This window comes from Onychostruthus taczanowskii, unplaced genomic scaffold (genome assembly GCF_017590055.1).
Source record: "Onychostruthus taczanowskii isolate IOZ18803 unplaced genomic scaffold, ASM1759005v1 scaffold35, whole genome shotgun sequence".
Taxonomy (NCBI): Eukaryota; Metazoa; Chordata; class Aves; order Passeriformes; family Passeridae; genus Onychostruthus; species Onychostruthus taczanowskii.
Window position 1 is genome coordinate 3,266,203 of NW_024500905.1, and position 14,731 is coordinate 3,280,933.

Genomic DNA, 14,731 nt, shown 5'->3' on the forward strand with positions numbered 1-14,731 from the left:
ACAGGACTTGTTATTTGAGATTGGCTCATAGGTTCATTTCCTTTAACGTCCTTTTCTGATATTAACCAGTATAGTAAATTTCAGAAGAAAGCAGATGAAATCCCACTGGTGGTTATAACTTTTTTCTCAGTAAAATTATACAGAATTGACAAGTAGCTGCATTCTAATGCTCAGCTATATCCACATTCATATTTTAAAATAAATGCAGACACTATCCTAATTTTTGTTGCTGGAAGCCAGCTTAACTTTTTCTCTTAGTTCGTTTCAATCTTCAAGACAACAAAAGGTGATGAAAAAGCCTTTGTGGTGAATCCCAAGACCAAGATATCCCCAAGGCAATGTGGTTAGTGCAGAACCAAGAAAAGCACTTAATTCTGTAGATAGAATCCAGTCCTTTTAGTAAGCAAATACAAGCCAATTAAAAACTCATCTCTAAACAAAAAAGCCAAAGCAAAAATAGCACTAGGTAGAAATTTAGTTGGATTTGCAGATAAATTCTCTCACGGCTCACGCAGCAGGCTTTGTCTCTGGGCCCCCGGGTGCTGCCCTCCTGATCACACGGCACGACCGCACAGGTGCCGAGGAGGAGCTTGGCTTTAATTGAAAAACCCCTCTTGTGAATCAAAACAACACCAAAAGTCAAAACGTGAGCGTTCGCACCCCTCCCCGGTTCGTTGTTTGGGGATTTTTTAATCCCTACAGACACCGCTCACCCCCTCCGGTAAGAAAACCGAGGAAAACCCAGCAGGGACCGACGAGAAGCGGGCAGCGCCTCACGGAGCCGTGCCCGCGTAGGTGGGGACCTCCGGCGGGGCGGGAAGGAGGGAGGGGACAAGGGGCGGGGTGTCTGTCCGTGTCCTGGGCGGGCCGGGCCAGCTGAGTGGATGGAGGCCGCGTCACTCAGGGCCGGGCGCGGCCCGCGGGGGATGGCGGCCCCGGCGCGGCGCGGGCCGGCAGTGGCGGGGCAGCGGCGGCAGCAGCATGAGGGCGGCGGCCGCGGTACGGCGGGCAGCGCCTGCTCCGGCGCGGCAGGGGAGAGACGGGGGGAGAGGGACACAAGGAGAGAAGGAGGGAGGGAGGGCTCTCCGCGGGCTGGCCGCTGCCCCGGCGCAGCCGCCGCACGGCGACAAGCCCGCGGAGGGAGCTTCATGTGTTTGTTCCTAGGACGCGGTGGGCATCCTCGTCCTCTGCCTGGCTTCTGCGGCGGCCGCGCTGGACTTTAAGTACCACCACAGCGAGGAGCTGGAGCGGTACCTGCGGGGGGTGCACGCCGCGTACCCCTCCCTCACCCACCTGCACAGCATCGGGCGCTCGGTGGAAGGTGAGCGCGGAGGGACGAGGCGGGGAAGGCTTTTTGTTCTAATGAAATCGGGGTACGTGTGGGTAAAGGTGGCGTTTCGCGGGCGCTTGCTGGCGGCGGGGCTGCTCTAACAAACCTCTGTGAAGTTTCGTCTTCCTCTTGCTTAAGCGTCAATAACACACTCTGGCTGAAAGCATCATACATGTCATCAGGGTAAAAGTTCTTCCAACTCTTGTTTCTGAGAATTGGAAACGTCCTGAGTGGCAATTTCAGAAACAGGGCTGTCTCTATGGAGCGTAGAATATGTGGGACCCTTTTGCCAAGTGCCCGTTCTGGGTGGGACTATAATTAAAGTAGTATGTTTCCTAACTTGTGGTTGTGTTAAAAATACCTTCTGATACAAGGTCCTGTGCTGTAGATGAAGAATAGGATTTCAGTTTCAAGTGTTACTGGAAAATGTACTGAAATCGGTAATCACCTTTCTGACATTATATTGATATTTTAATTTATTTGCCTATGATTGGTACTTTCTTGCCATAAATTTGGGGAGAGTGGCTAATTTTTCAAAAGAGATTTAAAAGATTAGTGTTTATTTGCATATGGACTTTAATGTACATCTGTTTAATTCTAAGAAAACAAACAAACAAAGAAAACCTAAACCCCAAACTGCTTTATTAGATTTCAGTTCAATAAACTAAATAACTCTGAGAAGAGCTATAAAACTAGATAGAAAAATCATTATTTAGAAACATCATCTGTTCCTCTAATCCCATTTTGTACCACTGGAAGGAGACATTTGTAGCATCTATTACCAAATCCACACTTGTGATTAAAAAAATAAAAATCTGTATTCTTCTTGATAGATGATCATGAACACATTTTCATGTCTTCTCACTCGTTTTACCATGTATCTCAAAGTAGACAAGGAATCAAAGTTATTTCAACTGTGTTGGTTTTGGTTTCATCAAAGGCAGAATTAGATTGGATTATGTTATTCATCCATGCAAGAGGTTAGTTCCTGTAAGTACAGTTCCCTCCAGTGCAAACTAGCAATTATCCACATCCTTATTTTCATACCTTTAGAGAACTTAGCTAACATTCTGATGATAGGAACAGATTATGACTTTTCTGCCAGAAACTCAGCTAGCTTATCTTTGTGCGGGTAGGCAAAAACCTTTCATCCAGCCTGAGAGATTGGAACTTTGGCTTTTACATATCTAGATACCTGAAAGCTGATAACATGAGGTGTTCAACTTGTCTGAGTTCCATCAGCATGGAAACTGGAAAATCATCATCTCTTGGTTGTGATTGAGCAATGCACTGAAACATCATTCAGATTTTGATATATTGCTTTCTGCTTTGCCAAACTGTGAGAAGAAACTGTGGGCTCTCCTCGTTATTATTCTCAGTGCCATGTAAAGCAGAATGGCAGTGAGAAATGTGTAGTGCTCCTCTATTCTTTCAGTTTTTTCTAAGTGTTAAGAGATTTCTACATTTGTTGAGAAATGAGCCTTCAGAGTCACCTGGAATATGGCAGGGGATGATACTGAATTAGGGTCTAATTTGGGAGGTTTTTTCCCTCATACTAAAAGAAAGTTTTATGACAACAGTGCTTATAGAATTCTGGTGAAAATGAAGTTTCAATTTTGGTCCATGGGTTGAAGTTCTGTTCCTCTATTCTCAGTTAAGCTGCTGCAAGCAAGACTGTATGCACACGCCTGTAGGGGTTTACTAGTGTTGTCCTCCTGACAATTAGCTAAACCATGGTAGCAAAATTTTCTTCTTGGTGATGAGAAACAGAAATTAATTTAAGTACTATAAAACTGAGGCCAATGTGATGTAGTAAGTTGATAATCCTGATATGAAAATTCTTTATGATGAATACAGTATTCCATGAATCAAAGTAACACCTATCAAGTTGACAGACATTACTTTACTATTATCAGACATTACTTTACTATTATCATGAATGGCTATTGTTCCCATGTTATTTGTTAATCTATGTTTTACTCCAATTTTATCTCATGATCTAGTATTTTTACTGCCATCTAGACTTGGATTATGAAGAATGTGAAGTAAAGGCTTTACTTTTGGTTGGTGTATGTAGATTCAGAGCTCTGCAAGGATATGAAAATCCAGCTCTTAGAAGTTTTAGAGGGTGATAGGGACCTGTGTATTACCACTTCAGAAAATGATCATATGTAGTTCTTTAAGAGAAGTATCTAAACACTCACTCTTCATGTCAGAAATCTGACCTGCTTCAGGCAGATCATAAAGTAGTTTAGGTCTGGAGGCTATCTAGTCTGAGCTCTTGTTCAAAGCCAGGCTCACTTGAAAGTTAATTATGATGCTTAGGGCCCTCTCCACTCTACTTTGAATATCTGCAAGGGTGGAGGTTCTACAGAGTCTCTAGAGCCACCTTGCAGCCCTTTGGCTGCACAGCTGTAACCCAGCCAGTCTGCAGTCTGTACCTGCATGGGATTAGTTTCTTGAGTTAATAATCCATACATGGGGTTCTTTTGTTCCACGTGCAGGATTTTGCATTTATTTTGGTCAAATTCCATGAGTTTGCTGTCAAGAAATTCCTTCAGCTTACTAGGGGCCCTCTGAATGGCAGCCCTGGCCCTGATGAAGATATTAAACAGCATCAGCCCCAGTACTGACCCTTGAGGAACGCTGCTAATAATTTGCTGTCCCTTGAACCACCAGTTGTTCAGTCCAGTCAGCTTCTGACCTTACTGTAGTCTGTTCCTCTGATCCATATGTTCCCAGCTTGATTACAAAGACACCCTAAGGGTGACTAGACACTGGAACAGGCTGCTCAGGGAGCATCCTTGGAGATATTCAACAGCTGTCTGAACACAGTCATGGGCAGCTGGCTGTAGGTGGCCCAGCTTAAGGAGAGGAGTTGGACCAGATGACCTCCAAAGGTCCCACGCAATTCCTGAATCTGTGATTGTATTGCAAGCCTTGCTAAGGTCAAGACTAAAGAAATAGGGTGCTTTGCTCCCTCTCACTAAGTCAGACATTTCTGCATAAAACCCAAACAGTCAAGTGTGATTTGTTATGGATAAATTTGAGGTGAGATTTACATAGTGTGTTTATTTGATGCATGTAGACTGTAATAGCAGTGTGCACAACAGAATCTGTACCAAGATCCTCAATGGAGAACAAATGGAAAGACTCCCAATTTGTTTTGTGGTGGTTTACATCACCATACAGAAATTCTCCCCTGCTAGATTACTAGGAGCGCCTCTGCCAAATTACTGAAAACAATGTGTTCTAGACTGGCAAAGGCTTGTTCAGTCTCCAGATCTGATTTGGAAGCTATGATATTTAATTATATATCTCATCTGCTAAGCTATTATCCTTAAATGAGGGGAGAAAGGAGCTAAAAAGATGTAGCTCATTGGCTGACAAAACTGAGTGTTAGCTTTCGATCTAATTTAGTAGGTATCCTCACATCCCTCAAGATTTGTAGGTAATTTGGTCTGTGAGAAACTGATACAGTCTTAGCAGCAGGTAGGCAGAGATGTGTGATGACCCAGAAAATACCTTAATTTTTTGATATTGTTTCAGGTGTGTTGTTGAATAAAGTTATAAAAGCTTTTTGTCAGGAGTTCAGTTTTCTGATATATCCAATATCCAGCCTCAGAACAGTGTGTGCACTCTATAATAATAGAGGAATCTGCAGAGCTGCATCAGTCTGGGATGGGAGAATGGGACCTGGTGTAATCATATGAACCCATCCTGCCTAATGCCACCCCAGTGAGAAACAGACTGACTCTTCAGCAAGCAAATCTTAGAGTGCATTACCAAAAGGAAAATAGTCAAGGTATGTGTCTGATCTGTGGCTTCCCATTGTTCAGGATATGGTGCTGTTGCTATTCTTTGAAAGGAAAATGAGGGTGGTGGGAAGCCGACTTAACGATTCTATCAGAACTGATGAGCTCCTTAGGAGGACAAAACCAGCCAGGTATTGGAAGAGTGGGGTAACTTTTGTAGTAGATCCACACTCTAAAAAGGTCTTTTCAGATACACTCTGGATTGAGATCAAGTGATAGCATGCTAATTACAGCTTGGTTTACATCTAGGTTTTCTGGAGGCCAGTCTGCATTTTTAGAATTCCAGTCAACTTTGGGACAGTTGTAAACATCCTCAGGCCAGATTCTGCTCACTGAGGGAAAGGTTGTGTATGGTTAAAGTACCCCTGTCTTTATCTAGTGAAGTTTCAAAGTTGGCTTTATATATTAATATCCCTTTGGCAGATTTTATCTGGAGAGACAAAAACTAAAACAATCAGACCAGATTTTGTTCTGGTTGCACTGGAAGTACCTTGCAAAAGAGCTGTCCTGAAAGCTTCTTTAGTTGAGAACTGTGTGGCTTAGTCATCCAATTCTGATGCTTAGTGAACACCAACATCCAGTTGCTCTCTCTGTTGCCCTTGGGTGGACACATTCTGTCCATTAATCTTAAACACTTTGCTAACTTTGGGGCAAATGTTTTGATTTTGTTTTTAAGTAGTGAGTATTGCTTATTAGCGTTTTGCTACCCCTGTTCTGTAAACAAGAGAGGCTGAGATGTGCAGGGGGTGTGTGTATGGTTTTTGTGGGTTTTATGGTTTGTGCAGGACTTGCCCATGGCTGTCTGCATGGATTGTGCTGTGGACCACAGGAAGGTGTGCTCAGCGGGGCTTCCAGCAGGCCAGGTTTTCAGCGACAAGGTGCCTGTTGGAGCACTTTGTCTCCTTCCTGCCTGCATTTGTGTGTTTTTCTCCTTGGAAAACAGGAGGGAATAAGCATGCCCAGGTTTCCATCTGATAAGCAGCTGTGATTCAGCCAAAGGGGTTGGGACTCAGGTAGTGCTGTATGCAACATGTGCCTGATAATACAGCCACTAGAAAACCTAAGCACTTAACCTGTCCATCATTCCTCACCAGCATCAGTGGAATGTGTGCCCAAGGTGTGCCAGAGGTCAGCTGGGATCTCCTGACTCTTCAGATAGTGTGATTGATATGATACCCTTAGGCATTTATGGGTGGCTGATACCTTTAGGCATTTGTGGTGAACAGGGGAGTACTGATTTAAGGTTCACTGCACTTCAGTGAAAATATTAATAATAAAAGGTCAGGTATTGTACTTGTCTCATTTACACATAAATAATCTGTGTATGTAGCTGGGAACTCATTTTAAGTTGTTTATTGTGGCACAGTGTGGAAGAAGTCTGAGTTACTACCATCAATAGTAAAATGCGTAGTAAATTTTATTGAATTTACATTACAGACTTTTATATTCTAGATATTTTTGCTTTGTTTAAAGTACTAGAAAACAAGTTTTACTGCTGGAGAAAACAAAGCTGAAATACGTTACCCATAAAGCGTTTGTATTGTACTGGAATTATTATTGGGTTGGATCAGGGGTTCTGGCGGTGCACAAAAATAGAGTAAGAAGGTTTTCTACAGCCCACTGTACTTTGAGGTGAATTTCTTGGTGTTACCCATTTTTAAATGCTAGTTCCAGTGTTTTTAAAAGTAGGAAGAAAAATGAAAGGTAACAGAGAGAATTCTTTTTGTCTTAAAAATAAACAAATTACCTAGATGAAAATCCATAGCAAGTGTGTTGTCTTTAAAGGCTATACTGCAGGGTTTTTTTTCCTCTGGTTACATTATGTGAGGTATATTTGTGTAGAAGATTGTTACCTTAGGTTTGTTCCATTTGACTGCTGCAGATGACTTTCCTCCTGTCTCCAATCCTTGATAATGTTTCTTCTTCCCTTCCCTCCTCCTTATCCCCACCCCACAAATTTCCTTACAGGCTCGTCATGCAAGCATGGTGTGTAAAAATGATAAAAACATTGAGTTTTTTCAAAGTTCGTTTTTAGAAACATGAGTGAATGAGATATTTTCCACTCTGAGGGCCCCATGATGCAAATCATACTCAAGTTGCTTGGCTCCAGTCCAGAGACCCATGTAAAAATGGGCATTTTAAAACTTACTGTGATAGCTAAATTCTTATCCATGCTTGCTCACTTCTGAGGTTTTTTGCCTGCTATGGGTCACTTGTTCTCTTCCGTGTTTTTCCTCATAACCATCTTTGTTCATGTCTTTGACAGTATGTGTGGTATATAAATGTAGGTTAACAAGATTCTAAGTAGGTTTACATGTTCATTTTGTTATTGAAAAGGTGTTTGGGTTCACAGATGGGCTGGATATTAATAGCCTTGTAAACTCTATTTGCAGCACAGTATGTCAGTGACTGTGATGGGAAGGGGAAATAAAACAGAGAAGGAGTACTGGCTCCTTCATGGTTTATCCAGTGAAAGCTAAATCATGACTTTAAAAACAAGAAGTATTAACTTGCATTCTTAAGTCTTCAGCTCCCAACTGAGCTTTGCTCTGAAATCATATGTTTAAATAGCAGTCACCATTACTATATTAGCTTTGATTTTTATTTTTCCTAACTGAAGCTATAAATTCTTTAAATGCTGAAATATAGATTCATATATTATCTGACTGCATCCTCTAGCAGTTTGACTCCTGTGATGCAACACAAGTAGTTTGTGTGCAATCAATAGCCAAGTACTAAGATTTTATCTGATGATAACACTTAACTTTTCTTTCTTGTCAGTACAACTATGCTTGTTACATGGATCATTTATAAAAAGCAAGTTGTTTGGTCAGTGTCAGATTAAAAGATTGATAAGCTTAGACATTACTCTTGGAGATGTAGTCACTGACTCTGCATTCCTATTCTCTTGCAGTAAAAGTAAAATTATTTGCTTAAGTTCTCTTCTTTACACTTGCTGTGAATTGGTCAATCATTTTTGTCCTGCCTTCTATGATCTCTCCTACTTAAATACACTTCTTTCAGAAAATTTTGGAGGAAAGTTTGTTCATTTGGTTTTTTCCTGTGGAACATGCTGCATCAGAGATTTCTGTCCCAGCCTAAATAAATAAATAAAATGTGAGGGGAACCTATCCTAGCAACATAGATCAAACATTTCTCATACATAAACTGTTATTTAGTACTGAAGTTTTAATGTTGTAACTTCAAATTTGAAAGATCTGATCTGTTTAGAAGTAGTACACTGTTCATGTGAGTAGCATTTATTTAGAATCAGCCTTGTGAGGAAAGTCTCTGTTCTCCTGCTTCCTCTCTGTCTTTTGCTTTGTAGTTGTCTGGTTGCAGCATATATTTGTCAACTTTTTTTCAGAGCAATAAAAGTCTTAGGGCTGCAGTCATCCTGTTTCCCATCAGCAAGACTTTGCAGCTTTCTGTGTTTGCTTAGAAATAGGCAGAATTAACTACTGGATATTGTAATTCACACCAATGAAGTTAGCATATCCTTTCCTGGTGTTGAGGAAGTAAAATATGTAAGAGATTTTATGTTTGGGGGTTTTGTTTGTTTTAAAGCTAACTAAAATATAGAGCTCAGGGTACTAACAATAGTGCACAATGGACATAAATGAATGTTTTTTTCCCCCTCACTCGTTGTAGGATTCTGCATTCTGGAGCATTGTGCATACATTTCTAGCCCTATAAATGAATTGTAATCCTAATCACAAACTTACTTAAAGAAATAAACTCTTATCTTGTGCCTCAGTTTTACCCAGATAGTCAATTTGTCTGCATTCTGCTTTTAGCTTGAGAAGAACTTAGTAACACATCCCTTCTACCCCACTTCAGACAATGAGACATTTTTAAGTAGAAAAGTGTTTCTGGTAGCTTTCCATTCACTTCCCACAAAAGAAGAGCAGCAGTGTGCCCTGCATCCCTTCTGCCCAGCCTTTCTGCCTAGGACCTCTGCCTGTAGATCCTTGAAGGAACCAGTCTTGCTTATTTAATTAAAGGTTTGCTGTGTGTAGCTATGGTATATTGTGTTCACATAAGTACATGGAAACCTAGTTATAATACATTAATTAATTGTTTGCAAGACTTCTTACAAGCATTTGTTCATTAGACAGTTCTTCTGCATGTGTTTTTGTGTAGAAGAGAGATCTAGATAGTTTTCAGGGTGGGTTTTTTTTTTTTTTAATAAAATCTGAATGTGCATGTGGTTTCTAAACTTTCTGAAAGTTCTGCTTTTGGAATTTTTTTTAATTAAAAGATTAATTTTAAGAAGTGGACATAGAAAAAGATAATGCATAGGACTTGCTGTAGATCTCTTCCTCTCAGCTGAGAGAATACTCTCCTTGTAAAACTGTTCACTCTTATAAGCTGTGCAGTGGCTCAAATGTGAGAAAGAGGGTAGAGGATGTTTCTAAGCAGATGATTCTGCAGTTTGATATCTGGGACTTACTTGTTGTTGTGGGAAAGGTCAGATCATGGCAGTCAGAGTCACTTAATTAAATTACTGTAGCTGCTAAGTAACATGCTGAGCTCACCGTGGATTTAGGACAGTTGAGTTACATTTCCTGTTTGTCCCTAGCCAGTGTGTTCTGCATCCATGGTTTTGCAATTACCTGGGGCATTTAAACAGAGCTTGAGCACATCTGGAAAAGTAACATTTATCCTAAATCTAAAATAAAAGCAAATTCTGTTCTCAGTAAGGAATGTAGTCCTACTGTGTCCATTATTCTGCTTTCCAAAGAGGAGCTGGAGAAAAGGACAGGAATAAGGCAGGCACAGATGCCTTCCCTGCTATGCAATGTGCCACCAGGAGGGTTCTGATGAGGCATTTTTCCTGGTCGTGGTGTGCCTAGAGTAGAAAACTTGCTTTGATACACAGTTGCATTAGGCTGATCTCAAAATCCCAAGAATAAACAAAGGCCATCATAACGTTTGTTCAAGAGACTAAGGACCAAATTGCTCTACTTGTAGGTATTAACACAGCCAGATCCTTAGTTGCTGCCTTGTGTCTTTGTTACCTTTCCTGAAAGCCAGTTGCTAGTGTTTCCAGAGACATTTTGTTACCTGTTTTAGGGGAGAATCTGGAAACGCTGGTCAGACTGATGTAGCTTGTTAACTAAACCAGAAACAGATGATCATGGCAGAGACTGGATTATTTTTAAAAAATTAATCTAGTCTCAATTTTTCCCCCTTTATTGAGTTAAAGGGATGGGGGGAGCTACTCAGTGTCTGGATTCATAGGAGTCTGCTTGTCAGTGTTGAGTTGTGTATGGTTTTGAGCTTCCTATTCTTGAGGCAAACATAATGTCTGAGATCTGACAAGGATTTTTATGGGACAAGTGTAGTAAGTCTCTTGGTGAGATACTTCAGGAACTCGCATCCTCAAAGTGCACCAGTAACTTCTCATCCATATATGAACCACAACCTGTAGTGTGCTCCTTCTGTTATCTTCAAGTGGCAGAAATAGTTCTGCATGCTCTGATGGTAAAAGAGTAGGCTAAACAAAACTATTGAATCTGGATAAATTGCACTTTAAAACAAACGACCCCTGTCCCTTATGGCCAGCTTGTGTTACAAGCAATCACTTTATTCATGATAATTCAATGGTACTGCTGTAAAGGGATAATATTTATTACTTTCATGTATACATAGCTTTTCTAGATGCAAAATTACTAGATGCATATCAGTTTCACAGCTTTCTTAGAAAATGAAGTACACCTTTTTAGAACTAGGTTTAAAAACCCTGTGGTGATGAACAAGAGTTAGTGAAAAGGGAAAAATAATCTATTTAGTTTCAGGGTGTAAATATGAAACCAGTCAGTATAAATAGTAGAAAAAGCCTGCTAAGACTATTTCTGTGTGTCTGTGTTGTTCTCATCTTCTTAGTGAGCAATACTGAATAAGGTTAGTATATCTTAATTTAAAACCAGTATTCCCTCTGGGTTGTTTTTCTTTGACTTTTACAGATTTATTTTTATTTCTTGATTTTTGTTCAAATAACCTGTAAGGTACTATTGTAGAGACTGTACTCTGCATTGGCAATTTTTCATGGTTTTTGTATAAAGAGTTCTGTTCAACTTGATTATGAGAACTGGAAATGGTACAGTGATGACTCACATGTACATAGGAAAGAAAGGGTTGCTGTTCTCATAAGATCCAAGTCTTGTGAAAGTGTCCAAAGCAGCTATGGATCCCAATCAACCAAAGATTTAGTCAAACGTTTAGGAAGATAAGCAAGCATGTGAACCATGAATTGTTTTGACTGCCTTCCCTTCTCAAGTGCTTTGGATACAAATAAACAGTATCTAGTGTTTTTAGAGTCGTTGTTTATTCTGTCAGTTGTGTTTATATGGTTCTGACTCTAATTTAGAGTGACTGCTATAATCTCTTGGAGTAGACAGGAGCTGAGTAAATAGTGGGAAATTGATATTTCTATTTACTCTTTGCCGAGAGAGAGCGCCTTAAGTCTGCAATAGGGGATCTGTGGGAAGAGGCCAGCAGTATTAAGTTTAGCAGTGGCCCCCACATAGTGACTCAGTGGCTGTCCGTGGTGTGATAAACCTGTAGCCTAATGTTACTTTAGGTGCTTTTGGCTTTTTTCCTGCTTACCTAAGCACCATGCTGAATATTGCCAAACATGCCTGGTTGATGTATGTGATTGATCTGTATCTCTTTATTCTTTAAAAATACCTTGAAGACTTTCTGATTTTTAAAGTGTTCTAGCTCTTCATGGCATATCAACTTTGTTCATTACTAATGCCAGTGCTACTACAGGCCAAGTCTTTAGCTAATCCATTCTGTCTCAGTATACCTGAAAGTAAGGATAAATGCTCACAAAAGAATTTGATGTGCAGTTGTTTCTTATGGATGTTTGTCTGATTTCAGCTTCAGGTATGTAGCTTATTTTGGCAGTGTTTTACTCTGTCTGGCTAGATTAAAATCACATATTTGTTCATGTTTGTGAGGCTACTTCTGCAGTACTGCTACATCAGTCATTCTGATTAACCATTTCTAGTTATACAAATAATGTACTGGTACTGCAAATTCTCTTAGGATCTGAATCAAGCCATGTGTGTTTTTGGGCAGTCCCCTTGCAGAAGAAAAGTTCCAAAATGGCATTAGATTTTCCAGCTTGAATTGGTAATGACAAATCAGAGTACCTCAGGGCAAGGTTGCTGCTGATGGTAGTTTACCAAAAGGAATTACTCAAAGTCCTTCATTAGCTGTGGTAGTGTTTTGCAGGAAGACAATATTGCCCCAAGGAGGTTCATTTGCCTGGAGAAGAGAATGCTTGGGGTGGAATCTTATCACAGAATTCAAGCCACTTGAAGAGTGGTTATAAAGAGGATGAAACCTCTCTCTTCGCAAGGAGCCGTGTGGAAAAAAACAAGGGTTAATGGGTACAAGTTGTACTATGAGAGGTGCCCTTTTCTCAATATAAGAAAATTTTATACAGTGAGAATCATTCACTGGAGCGACTTCCCCAGAAATTAGGTAGACTCCTCCTCACGGGAGGTTTTAAATATGCAATTGAACAAAGTGCTGAATAGTCTTATCTAGGTTTCCTTTCCCATGTAGGGTTGGACCAGATGATCTCTTGAGGTTCCTTCTAACCTGGGCTGTTCAATGATTCTGAGATTGGTTCTATGAGTGAATTGCTCTGGGACCTTGCATTCTAATGAAAGTTAATGCTCTCTGTCCTGCACCTTTCTAGGTAGGGCTGCCTCAGCACGGATCAGCATTACTGCAGTTCCTACCCGTGAAGCCGGTGTGCAACTCATGGCCAAGCCAGGAGGACTGTAGTCAGTCTATTGCTTTTTCTTGGTCAAAGTGGTCCTCCCTGCAAACTCTTGAATCCGTACCCTAGCCTGACGGGTACTGACAGTGGGTCTGTCATTTCACTTCATTTCCTAGCCATAACTTTCTTTGAAATTATGAGTTTTTCATATATGAATCTGTAAAGAACAAAGTGAAGAAAAGCAGAAATAAAATTCAGAACAAAACCAGGGAGCACAATCCAGACTCTAACATCTACAAATTGATTTGATTTCTTTCCCAGTAGATCTGGAGATCAGTTTCTATTCTTCATTTTAATTACTAGGTTTTATACATCTGTTTAAAATACGACACTATGTTGCAAACTAGTGGCAATGCAAGAAAACTTTTTAAAAAGTTAAAAAGGCTTCTCATTCTACTAGAAGCTGTGTGGTCTGGCTCTGCTCCAATTCAAGTCTTGTTACTTGTCCTGAGACACACAGTTAGAAACACACGTTTGTCTTCATCACTTGAAATATAGTTCACTAATCAGTTGACGTCAGTTTTGGTTTGGCACATTGGCAGTGAGAAATGGCTTTTCAAAGCATGAGAGGAAGTTTAGCTGTTCCCTTCAGGTACCAAACCAGAGTTATCTAGGCTTTGCTGATTAAAGGAAACCATCCATATGCTGAATCTTTTTACATGCAGTTAATTATAGCCGTATGGGAAGAAATCTTACATCATGCCTCACAGATACACTATCCAGTACTGCAGGCTGAGCAGACCCAGGAATGTATTTTAATTGTTAATGGAAGGTTTAGTACTTCTTACAAGCTGGAAATGCCAGGAAATAATTGGTATCTCAGTTCATGGGAGTGTTTATCGTGTAGATGGCCCTCGCACAAACTCTAAACAGTCTGAACACTAATGCAGGAAAGACCAATTTACATCAGTACTTAATGTTAGTCTATACTTAGCTCTTCCTTGTGTTTCCCATGAGTGCAATTCACAGTGAGAGCAACAGGAACAAGTACTGCTGATGGCAAGACACTGGAAGTATTATTTTTTAATTTGATATCAGAGTACACTATTATTTGTAGAAAATCTTAAATGATGGAAACATCTAGAGCACTTTATCTCTACATGGACTCTTTGCTTGAGTGTGTGTCATGAGCTGCATGTTGCAGGTTTGCAGTAGCCACCTTTAGGTTTGGGCTGTGGCAGAAAGGCTGCAGCTGCTGCTGTAGGCAGGTGTGTTCCTCTTGGTGCAGAAGTCCATATGGCCACTGACACCAAGGAGAGATGTCTGAACTTGCTGTCCAATAGAGGGAATGACAGCTGGGGAGCAGGGCTTGGAGGGCATAAGGACAAAGAATCATAGCAGCATCCTGGAAGAACTTCCTTGGTAATTCATTGCACATTGCCCCAGGATACAGCTATAGAGAGAATGACACATTGCAGAGCTGGAAAGTAAGTTGAGGCTGTTGCCCACACTTAATTATGAATAACAGGTTTTTCACTACTAGGATTGTTTTCAGTTCCAAGCAAGACTTGTCACCTATTTTCACAGAGCTGCAGGACGGTTGAGATTAGAAGGGACCTCTGGAGGTTTTGGAAGGGAGAAGGACTAGGGTGAGATGATTTGTGTGTTCTCTTTCTTTCCTTTTTGAAGAAGAATGTGCTTAAAAGCTAGTATCTTTGGGTTCTCCACTCTGCAACTTGTCTAGGCTTACAGAAATCAAACTTTTTCTTTTTTTTTATGAAACAGTGGCTCTACATACAAGAAGACCAAATAACTAGCTTCCTTACCAAATCAGTTGCCACAAAA

General features: G+C 40.6%; 1 protein-coding gene across 3 annotated transcripts in view; it reads left to right on the forward strand.

Moving 5' to 3' along the window:
• Positions 1 to 945: 945 nt before the first annotated feature.
• The window catches only part of CPM (carboxypeptidase M), a 28,250-nt gene continuing 14,464 nt past the window's right edge, over positions 946 to 14,731 (forward strand). The window contains exons 1-2 of one of the 3 annotated variants that reach the window (XM_041411281.1): positions 946 to 999; positions 1,165 to 1,321. In XM_041411281.1, the coding sequence (XP_041267215.1) occupies positions 982 to 999; positions 1,165 to 1,321 (175 nt within the window). In that variant the 5' untranslated portion in view covers positions 946 to 981. Of the gene's footprint in view, positions 1,000 to 1,164; positions 1,322 to 1,342; positions 1,374 to 14,731 lie in introns of those variants that run through there. The other 2 variants (XM_041411284.1, XM_041411283.1) reach the window with 2 other exon arrangements.